The sequence below is a fragment of the Rousettus aegyptiacus genome, unplaced genomic scaffold, assembly GCF_014176215.1.
Source record: "Rousettus aegyptiacus isolate mRouAeg1 unplaced genomic scaffold, mRouAeg1.p scaffold_m13_p_1, whole genome shotgun sequence".
Taxonomy (NCBI): domain Eukaryota; kingdom Metazoa; phylum Chordata; class Mammalia; order Chiroptera; family Pteropodidae; genus Rousettus; species Rousettus aegyptiacus.
Window position 1 is genome coordinate 3,982,953 of NW_023416284.1, and position 17,864 is coordinate 4,000,816.

At 63.9% G+C, this 17,864-nt stretch overlaps 1 protein-coding gene across 12 annotated transcripts in view; it reads left to right on the top strand.

The window, feature by feature from the left end:
• CAMTA1 (calmodulin binding transcription activator 1) overlaps positions 1–17,864 on the top strand; it is a 731,085-nt gene that overhangs the window by 633,659 nt on the left and 79,562 nt on the right. For all 12 annotated transcript variants that reach the window (XM_036228256.1, XM_036228241.1, XM_036228246.1 and 9 more), the window contains 2 exons: positions 10,884–11,024; positions 12,437–14,271. In XM_036228256.1, the coding sequence (XP_036084149.1) occupies positions 10,884–11,024; positions 12,437–14,271 (1,976 nt within the window). The remainder of the gene's footprint in view (positions 1–10,883; positions 11,025–12,436; positions 14,272–17,864) is intronic.

Sequence of the window (17,864 nt, forward strand, 5' to 3'; positions counted from 1 at the left end):
CACGGCCCGGAACCTGCTGCTGAGCCGCCGCGCCCGACCTTTCACCCCTGGCTCCATTCAGAGCCGGTTCCCTTGGAGAAGGTCCGCTCCTCCGAGTGCCCACGGCTTCCTGCCCTGCCCCGCTCCTTGGCGGCCGGGAGGGGACCGGCGTGCCAGCCACTGCCCAGCTAGCAGCTGGTGAGCTCGTGGCATCCAGAGTGAGGGATGACGGCTTGGGTTTTAAGCTGCGTTCACGGCCCCTCCCTGAGAGGCGATCTTGTCCGACTTGTCCCCTTCCAGGGGCTCCTCCTGAGCACCCTGCTTGACCAGACACCCCTGCATTGCCAAGCCTGGCCTGGGCCTTCCTCCAGCTTCTGCGACTCCAGAGATCATAGGGGGCCCCCCTCTGGGCTTGACTCTCTCTGATGGATCTCCCCAGGGCCCCCTGCTGTTGCTTCAGGGTGTTAAGACCTCCGAGACGGTGTCCTCAGCAGCGCTGGGTGGGCTAAGCAGGAGCACTGGCTGGGGTTCGGAGGAGGAGGGTGGTGGTCCCTCCCTGTGGCCCTGTGGCTGTCAAATGCCATCGCGAACATAAAGTATGCAAGTGTCGGGGCTGCAGCCCCCCAGCCGCACGCCGTGAGGAAAGTCACGCAGAGCCAGAAGCTGGCTCTCTTTATCGAGGTCGGGCGCTGAGCCCGGGCCGAGCCCTGTGCTGAGGGCGGGCACCCAAGGCCAGCCGGAGTCCCCCAGGGACTCCTGCACCCACCTACACTGGACGAGAACAAGCTTTCGGAGTGCCCACTCTGAGTTCCGCTCTGTGCTGGCCCTGGGGGAGTCGCCCTGAGGGAGAACTCCCAGGCCCCGCCCTCAGGAAGATAAACCCAAGAAGCCGCCCTGGCCCCCGGGTCCGAAGCACGTGGCCCTGGGAGGGAAACAGACGGCTCTGCCTTCAGGTTCCTAGAAATCCAAGAAGCAAGGGCAAAACGGTCAACAATCCTCCTGCAGGCCTCGCCGAGCGCGTGGGGCCCGGAGACGACCAGGCAGTCCGCGGGGAGCGGCAGGGAAGAGGGGCTGGGGTGAAGGTGGACACGCCATGGGGCACCGAGGTGCCGGTGCCGCGGCCCCTCCCAGGCTCTCGGGGCAGGGCGGGTAGCAGCCACGGAAGCCTCGTCCAGCGAGCGGGCGTGGAGGCCGTGTCGAGGGACGGGCGATAAAGGTCACGTCAATGGTAGGGGGCAGGGGGCCCGGTGAGGAGAGGGAGTGGAGGCCATGACGAGGAGGCCACGCTGAGGGGGAGGGGACGGAGGTTATGCCGAATTTCAGGGACAAAGGTCATGTTAGGGGTAAAGTGGAAAAGGCCGCGTTGATAGTAGGATTGGCCGTCACGTCGAGGTTGAGGATGGCGGCCACGTGGAGTGGGGGTGGAGGCCACGTCGACGGTGAGCGCGAAGCCCGTCCCTCTTCAGTATGGTGGTGGAGGCCATGTGGAGGCTGCAGGTGCAGAGGCTGTGTTGAAGGGGGTGGAGCCCATGTCGAGCGTGGGGTTTGAGTGGGCTCCCCTGGCCCCCAGCAATCCTAGTCACCCAGTCACCTTTGGTCCTTGGGCACCTGCAGCCTGTTGGTGCGTTCAGGAGCCAGGGCCTCAGCTCCCGCCCAGGCACTGCCCGGAAGAGCACGATCCCAGCCTCTGTGTGACGGTCGGGCCAGGGCAGCAGCCGCCAGGAGCCTGGCCAAGTCCAGGGCAGCTGGAGGCAGAGAACCCCACGTCACCGAGAAGTGGCTGAGGCGGCAGAGAGCCTGGAAGCGAGCAGGCTGATTGGCAGGCACCCGCCTCTTCCAGGAGCCCCTCACCCCACATGTTAGGCCAACAGAGCCCCCAGTCCCCAGGGCCCCCTGCACCCCCCAGGGGCCCTCAACTCTTGCAACACCCAAGCCTTGGGCTGTGCAGTCAACGCGGCTGTTGTTTTCACATAATTTTCCAGAAAAAGACCAAAGATCCAGGAAGAGGGGCAGTGTTTATTTGTTTTGCTTTTTTGCTTAGATTGTAATCCTGGTGATTATAGAAATATCAAGACATAAAATCAACAAAGGCTTTCCTTTCCCGACCCTGCACCAAACGCTGTTCCTGGTCCATGAGCGCCACCTGGTGGCCTTTGGCTGCAGAGCGGCTCCGAGAGGAGAATCCTCCGGGTGCAGGGGACTCCCCAGGCTGGGTCCGGCGCCCGCGGACGTGGGGCACCGTCCCGCCCCTGCCCCCCGGGGACCCGGTGTCTGGGGTGTGGTGGTGGGAGGCCATCCAGGGCCTGCTCTGTGATGGGGGGGTGGTGGGCTTCGGCCCTGGCGAGAGGTGTATCCCTCACCCTTCCTGACTCGGTCTGCGGTTGCCTGGCAAGCACAAGGCAGAGGGGCTGGCGGCTTCGCCCAAGTCTCGGCCGGAGTCTGTGGGCCACGGAGGGGCAGCTAGCAAACCGAGTCCAGAGGTGCTGCCCCCGAGGCCGCGAGCAGGGGCGCCGGGGATGGGAAGTAAAAGGGGGGGCAGGCGATTAGCCTGGGAGAGGAGAGGCTGCCCTCAGAAAGGGTTGGAGGGCCTCCTCTGACCAGAAACGTCCGTTCGGAAGCATGTTCCAGCGCCCCTACGTCTGAAGCAAGACTCTCAGGGTAGGACTGAAGCCTGGGGTCAGGAATGCGCGTGGGTGCACCCGGGTCGCCCACCGCCGGGGCTCAGGGCGGCCAGAGAAGCTGTGCCTTCTCCCCCCCGCCCCTGCCCAATTCTCAGGCTTCTGGGGAGATCCCAGCCTAACGCAGACTCCAACGAGAGGCCGACCAGGAGCCCTGTCGTGGGGAGCAGGCCACAGGCCTCAGCATCAGCTGGTTCTCGACCAGGGTAGGGAGGAGGCAGACGCCGGAGGCCATGCTGGTCCGGACCACACACGAATAACCTGGTGAATAATTCCTGGGTGTGCCAGGACCTTGTGAGGTCTTTCCATAGACTCTGGGTTAAGAGGAGCTACTCTAGAAGTTTCCTTGGATTGAAAGGTGGATGTTGATGCCAGGCGCATAATGGGCTCTTGCCAGATACTTACTGACTTGAACTCGTAAGAAACCCTGGAAGGCCGTAACAGGAAGCCCATCGGTGTCCCCACAGTGGGCCCAGGGCCCAGGACAGCAGCTCTGTCCCTGAGAGCTGAGGCTCTCATCCATGGACGGAGCCCACGAGGCCTGGAAGGCTCTGCTCTTGGCTGTGTCTGTAGAGTTTGGAGTCATAAACAAGACAGAAGGTACTCCTCTGACCATTTCGCTTGTCCCTTTAGTTAGGAGTTGCAGGCACAGGGAGCAGGTGACGCGGGTCCCCGTGAGGCCCCCACTCCTGCTGGAACGCCTTCTGGGCACCTCCCAGCCTGGCCCAGGGCAGGCAGTGGGCCTGGAAGGCAAGGCTGCTTTCAGTTTGGGACTCACTTCTGTGCCCTGCTGTGCTGGGAGGATCCAGGCTTGTTTTGCAAATGAGTCTTTCTCCCTCTGGCTAAATTGTATTTAGCTGAATTGGCCCCCAAGCAGGAGAGCTAAAGGAGAAACACTTCTTTTGATTTCCTCTCTCTCTCTCTCTCTCTCTGGCTACTTGCCACTTGGGGCCATTTGGGCACCAGGCACCCCAGGCCATTACAAACTTCCCGGCTCCATTGTAACCCCCCACTCCTGCAGCGAGCTTTGAGGAGGGACAGCTCTGTGTGGGGCTCGCCCGCGCGCCTGCCCGCCCGCCCCTGGGAGCTGACACAGCCCTGCCGACGCTGAGCGGTGGTTTCGTTAAACTTCCCGTCCGTTGCCAACACTGAACTCTCCAGATTTTCAGCTTCTCTTTGAAAATCAAAGGTTCTGGGCCACATCAATGGGAGCCGAGAAGCAGAGACTTGTTTGGGTGGCGCCTGCCTGCCTCACGGGCACCACCTCCGGGCACGTGGAGGCCGCGTCTGAGCCCAGGGTCTCGCCAGAAGCGAGATGGGAACTGTGTGGAATCCCACGTGGTCCCCTGTCCCCACCGCCAGTGGCCTGGCGGGGCTGCTCGGACTGACGGTCACTCACGCCCCCTCGGCCCTTGAGCGGGGCCTGGGAGGATGGGCGACAGTTGAGCCCCACCGTGGCTCCAGGAAGCGAGACAGCTGCCGACAGCTCTTCCCTCCGGGCCGACCTGCCCCCCATGTCACTAACAGGCAGAGATTCTCGAGCGCGGCCACGCTCTTGCCGGCCGCCAGAAGAATCCGGCCTCGCGAACGATGCCGCTTAGCAAATCAGGTCGTGCTCAGGGCTGGCTCAGAAACACTCAGCCGCGGCCACGTGCTTTTTGTCAGGGAGCCCCTAGGAGGCCACCAAGTGCGGAGTCGCGGGGAGCACCATCCCCACGTGGCCGGGATCTCCTGCCTTGGGAGCTGTACTGGCGCCAGAGTGAGATGCCCCTCCCCCGCCTCCTCCACCACGTCCGAGGTCGAGGTCGGCCTCGCCTGGAGGAACCCGGCCCCGGGATGTCCTCAGGCCCTCTGCCCTCTCTGGGCATGCTTACTGTTGGAACGAGGCCACAGCTCCTGGTAGAAGACGCATTGGGGGACCCCAACGCCCCACGCCCCCCAACCCTCGGAACCAGGAGTCACAAGCCCATTCGGGACACACCACGTATGTCCCCGGCGCTTCAGGACCAGAAGACGACGAATGAGAGAGTTCAGGGCGAGATGAAGAAACTGAGTCGTAGGCGGGTGTCTGGATGTAAGAAGTTGAATCTAGTGCAAATGTTGTCCAGTTGAACCAGGAACTCAGAAGCAGGGCCTTGATTCCTGTCAACAAGAATACAGTGAGAATCACGCCAAAGCAGCCGCCGGATCCCACTGACCTTGTTGCCATGGAGACAGCGTTCCTGTGTCAACAACGCGGAGGAACCCGACTGGGCTCTTTCAGGCACCCAGAGGCCCTTGGCCCCGCCCCCTCGTGTGGCTCCTAAAGGGTGTGACCACGCCGTGTGACCACGCGGTGTGACCACGCGTGTCCGCTGGCCTGGGCACGCCCCGCGTTACACAGCTGCCCGGCCGAATGACCACAGCACCCCGTCGGTTTCCACGGTGACTGGCCTGGACTGTGAGCGGAGCGGCCGCCCTCTGTCCGGGTCTTTACGAGTGTCCAGTATAGGGCAGGATGAGCCCAGGCCGACTGGGGCACAGAGGGAGCGGACCCCACAGGCCTCTGTCGGGGAGACTATGTCACCTACATACCTACCGCTGGTCCCCGGCTCACCACAGCACCAGGACATCTCTTCCTGCGCAGAGAAGGCCAAATGTCCGCTTCAGCAGGCGCCGCCTCTGCTGTTACCATAGTGACCCACGCTCCAGCTGACGTGTCCTGTCATCCTTCTAGAAGGTACCGCCCCTCAGACGAAGGGGGACAGGCAGCTGGCTCTCACCGGTCCTCGAGCGCGCCTTTCTAACTCCTCGTCCACTTCCTCTCCAAAGTGTCCCAGCCACGACGTTTCAGAGCGGAAAGGGTCCTCTCCCCCCGGGGCCCTTGACCCCACCTCAGCTCTCCGATGGACGGACGCTGGCAAATCAGAGTCCTGGCCGTGGGGCCCACCAATCTGTATGTCTTTAAAGCCCCTTGCAGAATAGTGACACGTCGTCAGGCGGGCCATTGTGCGGATGAGGAGACTGAGGCCAAGAGGAATGAGCGGCCATCCCGAGGCCGCAGGCGTGCGAGGCCAGCGCGGCCCGGCAGCCTGCCTCCTGTGGGCTCTTGGTGTGTCTGAGTCGCAGCCCCGTCTCCCTGCACACAGCAAGCTCAGGCCAAGCCCAGGGCTTTCCCCTGCCCTTCGCTAAGGACCCACCTCGGCTTAGGGCGGCCACAGTGGGGCGTGCACATCTGTGGCTTCCACTGACCACCAAAGACAGCCGCCCCTGGGCCCTAGTCTGTGACTCGCTGGGTTCCCTTCCCCAGCCCCGCCCCTCCCCTAAGCGCTGGAAAGCGAGGGAAGGAGCCCCTGTCGGAACCAGACACCGCCTACATGAGTCCCACCTTCTCTGGGAGGAGTCTTTCTTCAGGTTTCTTGTCTATAGAAGAAGTTTCCCCTCAACTCAGCTCAGTCTCCATGATGAATGCGGTCAGGCCTCCGGGAACCCCAGCAGCCCAGGTCCGGCCTGCGACTCCCCCGGCACAGGACCCCCCGCCCTCCTTGCTGGCTCTGTGTCTTCCAGGAACAAGGTCCACAGCAGGTCCCGACTCCCACTTCCCACCCTGCATCCCGGAAGGCCCGGCCGGTTTCCTCTGGTCTGAGGGGTCCCAGCCCCCCGTGAGAAAGGTCACAAGGGAGGAGCCAGAGGCCTCAGAGTTTCTGTCCCCTTCCCACTCCCGCCTTCTGTAGTCAGAGAGGACAGGGGACAGCAGGGTGGGTGATGAGCCGGGGAGGCTTCAGTGCATTAATTTTCTCATCGAAATTCATCTCTTCGTGGCTCTGGAGGCCGGAAGTCCACGGGCAGGGTCGGCAGGCGGTCAGTGTCCGGCGAGGCCTTGCTTCCGGGCTCGCGGACGACCGCCTTCTCGCGGGGTCCTCGCGTGGCCTCTGTGTGCGCTCAGTCCCGGTGTCCCTTCCTCTCGAGTCCTGTTGAATTAGGACCCGCCCTCATGATGTCACTTAACTTTAATCATCTCCTGAAAGGCCCCAGTTCCAAATACAGTCACATCAGGGGCAGAGCTTCAGCCTAAGGATGTTCGGGGGACACTTCCGTCCATGCAGGGGGCGTCAGGGGAGCCTGGCCCGGGCTCAGGCCTGTCCTGCCTGGCCAGAGCTCTCCACCTGCCCCCCAAGGCTGGGACAGAGCAGACGTAACCCAGGCAGCCCCTGGCGGGCAGCCAGCCCAGGCAGGGTCGCCCCACACCTCCGCCCAGCCCCTTCCTCCAGATCTCAGTTACTCCCTCCCAGCGGGCGGCCGCCTCTCGAGTAAATTGCTCGTCAGAAGATGCTCTCCAAAGCCCGGCCACATGCTGCTGTCATTGATTTCATCTTGATTATTCATATTAGTGGAAATGCTGCTGCCTGGCTGTGGGTGGTAATTAGGGTAAGCCTCGGGCACGGGCCATCGGGCTCCTGCGACGGCCACTCCGGCCTGGGCTCTGAGGACCAGCCCAGCCAGGGCCAGCGTCGGGCCCCGGGCGCGTGCGTCCCAACACGGCGGCAAGACGGGTGGGGAAGCCACAGGAGCACCCACAGCACCCCGCTTCCCAGCGGCTCGCTCGGCCCTCCGGGCCTTCCCCGTGCTGTGCGAGCCGGTGGAGGAGCCGGCCCGGCCTGGGCACACCACCCTCTACCTCTCTGGTCCCTTCCCCTGTGGGCACGGGCCCCCCCTCAACACCTGAGCAGCCCAGGAACCACGGCCCGGTGCGTGGGGGAGCTGAGGAGAGGCCCCTCCGCCAGGATCTTGGCAGAACTGGGCCGGAACAGTCCAGACATCCTCCAGGACACTTGGCCCACTGTGGCCTGGGATGGAGGAGCCGGTGCCCACCAGCAAGATTCCGTGAGCCGAGGGGACTGATGTGACCCAGAGGCACCGGGAGGTGTCTTTTCTGGGAATTCCCTTTTCCCCTCCTGCACCCCCCACCCCCAGGCGTGACCAACCGTGACCTTACGGGTTAATCCATTAATCCGCGTGGACTTTGAATGCGGTTCCCTTCTGCCGCCTCTGGGAAGGGGGAGGGGCGGGCGCGGGGCGGGCGCGGGGCGGCCTGGCGCCTGTTAACCTTCTTCTCACGAACCGCTCTTTTCCCCGTGGAATTCTCCCGTCCCGCTGATGCATTACGTGGCGGGAAGCGGAGCATGACATGTTAAAAGCCGTCTTGATAGTATGTGATGTTCAGTACTAACAACTCACCACCTCCGAGGAGGGGGCTCCCCCCCACCTCCGCCCTCCCCCCACCACACGGGGCGGGGGTTGGGGGGAGGGAGCCAATCTGCATATCGCCTGTGCCAAGACAGTGGGTAATTTGCATGAAGCATGCAGAACTTCTCTGGCTTGCAATCTGTCACCCTTCACTGGGTTTTCATTTTATAACCTTCACAGAAGGAGGAGGCGAGCGGGAGCAGAGAGAACGCAGTAGCCACGCCCCCGTGGGGGCTGGAGGAGGGGCCGGGTCTGAGCACCTACTCAGCCCAGGGCGGGGCCTGCTCAGAACAGCAGGACCCTCCAGCTAGACCCAAGACCCTCGGGTGGGGTGTGGCCCTGCAGCCCGAACCAGAGACGGGCTCACCTGGTTCAGACTCGGGAGGGTTTTCCCGAGGACACCTGGTCTGGTTTTGCGATGAGCGTTTGTTCAAAGTCGCCCTGGAGTAGACGCCCCCACGATGGGCTGGCTGGTGGTGGGGGACGGGGGCGGGTTCTTCTCCCAGACTTGTAGCACCTGCAGAATTTGGGCTCAGGATAGAGCTGTGTGTTCATTCGCTGACTGCATTTGAGGAACTTCGGGGAGTATTTAGAAAAAAAAAGAAATAAAGGAAGAAAAAGAAAAAAAAAAAGCCTGGCCCCGGCCCAGACCAAGGACATCAGAATCTCCAGGCCGGGGCTGGGGCAGAGGGCAGACTGCGGGACGGGGTTTGCCTGTGCTGTCGTGCTGGAGGGGGGCGGGTCCTTGAGGCCTGAGCCCTGCCCCGCCCCCCAGCCCCCAGCCTCTGTTTTCTTCTCTGTCACGTGAGGAGTCGGGTCTCGGCCAAGGCGGCCCCAGGACGCAGACGGCTGGCAGGTGGGCCCCTGGCCCTCCTGCTTCTGCCAGGGACCCTCTGCTGTCGTCTGTCTTCCGCGTTGGGTTTCCAGGCAAAGGTTTATAGGAGCAAAGGGCTCCACAGCTATGACGAGGTTGGCGAGCTCACAGGCTGGGCCTTCCCTGCTCGCAGCCGGGGACAAAGCGGGCCTGGGCCGGCAGGAGTGCAGGCCTCCTGGGGCTACCAGAGAATTCCCTGAGGGATCCCAAGGCAGAGGCTGCCCAGCTGGGGAAAGGTGGGCTGTAAAGCCACCGCCACCCCCTGAAGGTGCCACCCCCCTTCGCCCAGAGATCGCTGAGCAGGCACAGACGACATGAAATCCAGAACGCAGACAGCTCAGCTAGCTTGGGGACAGAAGACGTCAGCACCACCTCCGTCCCCTCGAATACCTGCCAGAATCCAAGCCACACTGGGACCAGGACCAGGACCAGGGCCTGGTGCTGGCGCTGGCGCTGGAGGCCGAGCCCCCGGGACCTCTGGAGGATGGGGAGGAAGGCAAGGACCGTGAGCAAACACCCGGGGCAGGTGCACAGAGACAGAAAAGAGCGCCCCCCAAGGGATGCTCGGCAGACCGCAACCATCAAATGCGGGGTTTTCTCTGAAAAACCCCTGAAGTTCTGTGCAGAGGCACTGGCCAGGGTCAGAGGCACGAGGTGGACCGCACGGACCCCCGCAGCGTGCCAGGGCTGAGCCGCCCGTGGATTTCTCAGCAGGAATCCCCATTCCCACGGCACCCCCCAAGCTGCAGGGCATGGCCAGCACGGCCCGCCGCGTGCCACGATCGTCAGCATCGTCACCGTCATCACCGTGGACGGTTGTGAGCACAGCGACCCTTCGTTGGGTGCACCCGACGGGAGGTAGAGCGGGTGTCTCCACCCTGTGCGGCGGATACTGTCATATCCCCATTTCACAGAGGAGGAAGCAGGCTCAGAAAGGTTTAGTGACTTGCCCAAGTTCACACAGCAAGTACAGACCTACACCTGGGCTCAAATCCAGGTATGAACCAGACCCAGCACCCACCCAGTGCGTAGACAGCCTCCTGGTGCGTCTGTGTCCTCACAGACAAGGGCAGGTGATGCGGGTGGCGGCAGTGTGTCCCCTGGGGTCCGTGTGAGAGAAGCTCAGCCGAAGGAGAAAAGAATCCTCCTCCCTCGTGTGACCCTGGGCCCTGCTCGGCCTCCGTCCTGACCGCCTGCTCCCGCCGTGAGCAGCCCGGGTCCCTCCTGGAGCCCTGCCCCCGGAGCTATGGCTCCACTGCCTCTGGGACCGAACCCCACCAGAGCCATCAGAGAGAGCTGAGCTGTGCCATGTGGCCCAGGTGCCAGCCCAGGGCTCAGCTCCGTCTCGGCCGGGTCTGCTCCCGCTGAGAAAGGAGAGTGGAGAGAGTGGGCATGAGACTCAGCTCGTCCACACACTCGGCAGAGCAAGTCCGCTTATTTTAGACTTCCAGCCCTATCATGCCGGGAAGGTGGAAAGCCCACCTTCAGCCATTCGGGGCTCCCCACCCCAACACCAGGGACAGCAGACATCCAGGGGCCAGGAGGGTTGAGCCAAAACCCGCTGGCCAGTCCTCGGTGGGCACCCGCCCTCGGGGCCATGCGGACCTTCAGCCCCATCCCCTTCGACCCCTCCCTGGCCTGCCACCAACTCCTTGAGGCCAAGAAGTCTGGTGAGAGCAGGAAGCTGCAGGGCTCCCCTCCCGGGCTGGGCGGCCTCCCCGGCACCCTGCTCGGGGCCAGACCCCCGACCTCCGCCTCCTCTTTGGTCTCCAGGCCCCGCCGTCTGGGGTGGCCCCTCAGCCGCCCATCACCTCTCCTCCCCAGTCCTCGCCCCTTCTCCTCCACTCCAGGACCCTTTGACAAGCCGCCCTGGTGCACTTGGACCTGGGGAAGACAAAAGCGAATCACCGGGCGGTCCACCCCCCAGACGACACCCCAGGGAGGGGAGGGAGAGCACAGAGCTCCCCAGGGCAGCGGGTCTGGGGGGAGGGCAGCCTGGCCCTCCCGCCTCCCTCCTCACGCTCCCCTGCCGGGCTCCCAGCAGAGAGGGGGCGCTGCTCAGGGTGGGCCGAGGTGCCGCCCTCCCCGCAGCCCCGGCCCCTGACCGCCCCGCCTCTCTCCCGCAGTCCACGGCATCAAGTGGACCTGCAGCAATGGGAACAGCAGCTCGGGCTTCTCGGTGGAGCAGCTGGTGCAGCAGATCCTCGACAGCCACCAGACCAAGCCGCAGCCGCGGACACACAGCTGCCTCTGCACCGGCAGCTTGGGTGAGCGGGTCTCGGGGGGCAGGCGGGTGCCACGGGGCCCGGGGGACTCTGCCAGCCAGCGGGCAAGGCTCTCCTCCTCCGGGGTCGCTGTGCCGTCCAGCAAGGGGAGGGGGTGGGTCAGAAGCCGGGCGACAGCAGGACAGACTTGGCCAGCTGGTAGGACAGCCCCTTTGGGCCGGAGAGAGCAGCTCCGGGGAGTCAGCTCGGTCTAGGAGTCGGGGAGCTGTGTGGGGCTGAGGCTCAGGCCTCTGTCCACCCACTGCAAGCTCCTGCCAGGCCCCCTCTAGGCCCCACAACCTCGGGTAGTGCCAGCCGGAGGCCCAGGTCCCCAGGCGCTGGGCCAACATGGGCTGCTCAGGAAGCTCGGCCCGAGTCGGTGGGACCCGCAGCCTAAACCTCCGTCTCCTCCGAGAATAACGAGGCCCCTCCCTCCACTAGAGGGTTGCATCACCTCCCGGCGAAGTCTTCCTGCATTTAGGAGCCTCCGTGGCGATGCAGTAACAGGTGCAGGAGAGAATTCACCCTCTTGTCAGAAGCAAGTGACCCTTATCAGACGGAATGAAAATAATGATGGACTGGGGGGGACCAGGGCGAGGAAAGCCGCCCGGCCGCCAGTGGGAGGCCTCGGGGGAGGCGCCCTGAGTGGGACTCGCCAAGCTCAGGCAGACTCTGAGCTCGAGGCTCTCTTCTTCTCTGTCGCTGAACCAGGTGTTTTGGAAGGATTTTGTCCCACAAAGAGCTGAGGGCAGGCCCAGGTGGCCAAGGAGAGCGCGGTGGCGCCGACCACGTTTCTGCCTCCGGAGCAAAGTCGAGAGCTCTTCCTGGTCCTGGGCCCGAGCGCCGATCCGGGCAGAGTGCCCTGCCCTCCACCCCACCCCCAGCCGCCAGTGCCCTGTCCCAGAGGTGGCTCCCTACTGGACCCCCTAGGGGACAGGGGCTTCCTAGAGTGCTGAGTGGCCCGATCAGGCACAGAGAGTTTCAGAGGAGGGGAGACGGACCCTGTCCCCATTGCTAGGCTGGCCAGAGCCCTTCCAGTGACCACGGTCTACCTCTGAAGGGGGGAGGCGCCGTCCTGGGGGGCAGCGTTCCCTCCGGCCTCTCCTCCCCTGCCCTCCGCATACGGGGGCCTCACTGTACCTCTGCAGAAAGTGAGTCAGGGAGAAGGGGCCCTGGCCCGGAGGACAGTAGCACAGAGCCTAGGGGCAGTGCGCCCCAGACTCTGAGTGTCTGTTACGTGTGGGCCCCAGAGGATGGGTGGTCTGGCCAGGCTCCTGGGCAGGGGGGTGCTTGGCGAGGCCCCAGCTGCCCAAAGACAGCGTCCGCTGCGGGCCCAGCTCTGACCCTCTCTCTGTGTGCGTGTGCGTGTGCGTGCGTGTGTGCACGTGTGTGTGTGTGTGCCCCGACCCCCGCAGGAGCAGGCAGCAGCGTGCACCACAAGTGTAACAGTGCCAAACACCGGATCATCTCGCCGAAGGTGGAGCCGCGGACGGGGGGCTACGGGGGCCATGCCGAGGTGCAGCACAACGACGTGTCGGAGGGCAAGCACGAGCATGGCCACAGCAAGGGCTCGAGCCGCGAGAAGAGGAACGGCAAGGTGGCCAAGCCGGTGCTGCTGCACCAGAACAGCGCCGAGGTGTCCTCCACCAACCAGGTGGAGGTGCCCGACACCACCCAGAGCTCCCCCGTGTCCATCAGCAGCGGGCTCAACAGCGACCCCGACATGGCGGACAGCCCCGTGGTCACAGGCGTGTCCAGCATGGCGGTGGCCTCCGTGATGGGCAGCTTGTCCCAGAGCGCCACGGTGTTCATGTCCGAGGTCACCAACGAGGCCGTGTACACCATGTCCCCCACCGCCGGCCCCAACCACCACCTCCTGTCTCCCGACGCCTCCCAGGGCCTGGTCCTGGCCGTGAGTTCCGACGGCCACAAGTTCGCCTTCCCCACCACGGGCAGCTCGGAGAGCCTGTCGATGCTGCCCACCAACGTGTCCGAAGAGCTGGTCCTCTCCACCACCCTCGATGGTGGCCGGAAGATTCCAGAAACCACCATGAACTTTGACCCCGACTGTTTCCTCAATAACCCAAAGCAGGGCCAGACGTACGGAGGCGGAGGCCTGAAGGCCGAGATGGTCAGTACCAACGTCCGGCACTCGCCCCCCGTGGACAGGGGCTTCAGCTTCACCACGGTCCTCACCAAGGAGATCAAGACGGAGGACACGTCCTTCGAGCAGCAGATGGCCAAAGAGGCGTACTCCTCGTCCGCCGCGTCCAGCTCCCTCACCTTGACCGCCGGCTCCAGCCTCCTGCCTTCCGGCGGCGGCCTGAGCCCCAGCACCACCCTGGAGCAGATGGACTTCAGCGCCATCGACTCGAACAAGGACTACGCGTCGGGCTTCAGCCAGGCGGGCCACAGCCCCCATGTGCAGCAGACCCCCTCCCCCAGCTTCTTCCTGCAGGACGCCAGCAAGCCCCTACCCCTCGAGCCGAGCGCCCACGGCGGCCTGAGTGACTCTGGGGGCGCGTTCGTGATGCCCCCCGTGAAGACGGAGGCGTCGTCGCAGACCAGCTCCTGCAGCGGCCACGTGGAGGCGCGGATGGAGTCCGCGTCCTCGCTGCACCTCATGCAGTTCCAGGCCAACTTCCCGGCCATGGCGGCGGAAGGCGAGGTCAACATGGAGACGTCGCAAGTGGCCGAAGGGGGCGAGGGCCTCATCAAGTCCGGGGAGCTGCAAGCCTGCAGCTCGGAGCACTACCTGCAGCCCGAGACGCCCGGGGTCATCCGCAGCGCCGGGGTCCCCCTCCTGCCGGGCGGCGTGGTGCAGGGGCTGTACCCCGCGGCGCAGCCGGGCCTGGGCGGCGCTTCCAGCATGGAGCTCAGCCTGGACCACTTCGACATCTCCTTCAGCAACCAGTTCTCCGACCTGATCAACGACTTCATCTCCGTGGAGGGGGGCAGCGGCACCATCTACGGGCACCAGCTGGTGTCGGGCGACGGCGCGGCGCTGTCGCAGGCGGAGGACGGGGCGCGCGCGCCCTTCGCGCCAGCCGAGATGTGCATCCCCTGCTGCAGCCCCCAGCAGGGCGCCCTGCAGCTGAGCGCCGCCGAGGGCGCGGCCGGCACCATGGCCTACATGCACGTCGCCGAGGTGGTCTCGGCCGCCTCGGCCCAGGGCACCCTGGGGATGCTGCAGCAGAGCGGACGGGTGTTCATGGTGACGGACTACTCCCCGGAGTGGTCTTACCCAGAGGTAAGCGCCTGCGCCTGCGCCGCCCCACGCCCGCCTCGCCTGCTCACCCGCCAGCTCACCGCTAGGGGGAGCTCGCTTGCATGGGGCTTTCACGACCACACTGGCCAGGCTGACCCCAGGGCACTTGGAATACCTTCACCCCCCTGAGCAGTGGGTCCCTGTCTCCAGCCCAGCGAGTAGCTCTAAAGTCAGGGGTCCTCCCAGCTCTAGCCAGGGCTGTCCGCTGACACCTGGCTCATGTGTCAAGATCCCACTTACATTTTGCTTTGCCCTTTTTTTTTTTTTTTTGAGGGGGAGAATCCTAGGGCTGTTGAAAAAAAAGCAAAAATCACCACCACAGACCATGCATATCCATTGCTCTTGATCTACTTCACTGAAAAGCAAAACAAAACAAATCCCCCTCAAACCCAGAGGAGGGTACAGCTTCCGAATAGTCATCAGTGAGATTTCCTGCGTAAACCCAGCCTCTGCAAAATCCAGGGCCTGCTATGCGACCCAGGCCCTCCTGTCTGTGCCCCTGCCCTGGCCGTCTCGGGTCCAGGGACTGAGCTCTGACGTTGGAGTCACTGCTCCAAACCGTCTTGCCACGATGACGAAAGTGTTTAAGGAAGGAACGCTTGCCTTTCTCTGACGTGGAATGGCATAGGCAGGGGACTGCGTGGCCCCCTGAGGCACACGCCCCAGCTCCGCCCAGCCAGCCCGCCTGCCAGGTGCTTGGGACCCAGATCTGCACCCTGTCCCTAGTTGGCGGCCACCCACAGCTTCTTTGGTGCCACTGCCATGTCCCCTAGGTGCCAGAACAGAGAGTGCTGCCCAGGACACCGAGGAAGGGACACTCCTGAAAGACCCCGAGTCACCTGGGTCATCATAAGGTGGTGACACAGACCCCACAAAGGTCCCCAGGCACAGGCAGTGCAGGGAAGCTGGCCAAAGCCCTACCCAGGAGGCGGCAGGGGCTCCCAGGGACAATGTCCAAGTCAGGACAGGGTTAGCGGGGCGCTCGGAGACTCCAAGTGCTTTTCAGAGATGGGGCCCTGGTAACGGGGACAGTGAGGTCCCATGGTAGAGGGCGCATCTCAGGGGACACTCCTAGGTGTGGGTCCTGACTCTGCCGTGGCTTCACCTCTCTGCGACTCAGTCTCCTCACCTGTAAGATGCAGTGACAACTGTACCTGCCCGTAGAATGTAATCAGTGAATACCGGTGAGCGCTGCGTGGCCATCACAGCTCGTGGCCCACCACGTTCCTTTTCACGTCCTCCTGCCATGGCCATGGAAAGAGACCACTCCCTGGTTGACCGTGTATGACCTCAAAGGGGCCTCGGTGTCACAGTCTTGGCCAGGAAGCTCACACCTGCTCCATGCCCCTCCTTTATGGCAAAGCTAAGGTGAAATCTGTGTGCAAATGCCCCCAGCTCTCGGATGCCACGCGAGCCCGACTCGTGGCCCAGCCTTCAGACATGAGCATCCTGGCAGGTGTCTAGGCAGAGCAGTGCGTGCCCACGCACCACGTGCACAGCGTGGTTACACACGCCCTCGGGGGCCCAGAGGCAGCTGCTTTGTATAGCGAGGAGCACGAGGCCAGGGCCAGACCGTCTGATTCCAGCCCTGGCCCCACGCTTACTGGCCGGGACCTGGGCAGGGGGCTGCTTTCCCTGTCTCTACCGCATTGGGGGAAGTAAGGACTGAGCCAAGTGTTTGGGCAGCGACTCTCTCTTCCGCCCCCTTCGTTTGCTGGGTCAGCGTGCAGGTCTCTGGGTCAGTCAGGCCGCACTCCGGCCTCCTTGGGCCTGCAGGCACTAGAGGGGGCCCTTCGCAGGCCCTGTGTGTCCCCGAGGGCCCACCCACACGCAGATCCCCGAGCTAGACCTCGAGAAAGGCAGTTCGGCAGCTGGCCACGGGAGGGCAGCACGGGAACGGGGAAGGGACGGTGGTCCGCGCGCCTCGCAGAGGGAGCGTCCAGGCCTGGTTTTCCAAAAGCCCTCGGTGAGTCCAGCTGCCCAGGAACAAAAGCAGCTCAAATTCAATTCGATTTGGAAAATGCCTAGACGCCACCCAGCCGGTGACCCTGGGTGACCCTGGCCGCGAGGTGAGACCTCTCCAGAGGCCCCGGCGCTCTGCTGGCTGCTTCTTCCTCACCATCCTGTCCCACCCCAGCCACTGTCCCCAGTTCAGCAGCAGGGCCACCGCCTCCTGGGTTCCCCTGCAGAGCCAGCACCTCTGCAGACCCTTCCCCGCCCTCAGCCCCCCAGCTGGCATGCTCGCCCCTCCCCTCTGCACAGGCAAGAGGCCTGCTCGTCTGGAGCCCTGTCCGGCCCGGTTCTGCCAAGCTCGTGGAGGGCTCTGCATGAGACACGCAGACCCAGGCGTCGGGCTGAAGTCCCTCAGGCCCCACCAGCCCTAAAATTCCTGGTGCCGAGGCGCCCACTTTGCAGGAACACGAAGACCAGGGCGCTCCTGCTGTCTCTTCTCGGAGGGTGTCCCCCAACAGGCTGCTCCCACTGCCGAGCTCTGTTCGCCTCTCCACCTCCAGCTGCAGCTGGTCACCAACGCACACGCACACGCAGCACACATGCACGCGCACACGTACGCACACACATGCACACATACACACATGCAAACACACATGCACACAACACACACACACATGCACACAGCACACGCACACACGCACACACACGCACACCCTGGACCTGTCCTTGGTGCATGTGAAGCTGGGTCCTTTATCTCAGCACTCCCAGGGTGTAGAGACCTCAGATGGCATCTGTTACGCCGTCCCCTCCCCCAGCCCTTCTGCGTCACCGCCCTCCACGGACATTCCTGCTGCACCAGGCAGAAGAGGCTGCAATTAGAGCCTCAGGTGCCCGCGCGTCAGAACGATTCAGCACAGCCAGGCGAGCATTGCCATGGAAACCGTCCCCTAAACTGATGGATGCTGAGCCCATCCCGGCGGTTGCCATGGAGAAATCCTGCCTTGCTGTGGCGGTTCCCTTTGTTCCTCTCAGCGGCCCGGGCTCCACACTCGCAGCTGCTGGCTGGGGTTACCTTTTCTTTCCCTTCTCCCATGGGAGCTGTCCGTGGCCTTATGAAGCTACTGATCTTCCACTTCCGGAGATCCAGGGAGGCTCGTGCCCCGAGTTGGCCTCTGGTGCCTCCAGGCATCCCGAAGTCGGGGTGCACTCCCCAGCCAGGCACCCGCTCCCAGCCTGTGGGCCCAAGGAGGCCAGCCTGGCCCCACCACGGCCACAGTGCCAATTCTCCCTATAGGGCCTTATATCAGACCCGAGGAATGTTAAGACCACGGGGCCCCCGAGGGGTCAGGTGCCACCCGGAGAGGCTGGGCCACTTGCCTGAGGACACACAGCTACAGAGGGAAGGGGCGGGCCCCCTGTGTTTGGTTCTTGGTCGTGTGATCTCTCCCCTGCCCTCCAAACTTTGCTGCCCAGAAGTTTCTCCAAAGCCAGCCCAGCCCAGAAGAAGGCCCGTCCGAGAGCACGGGGTCATGTCCTCCATGGTGGGACCTCCTGTCCCTCTGTGCTGAGCACGGGAGCCACCTGCACCCCAGCTCTCGAAGCGGCCCCTCCTGCTGTGGACG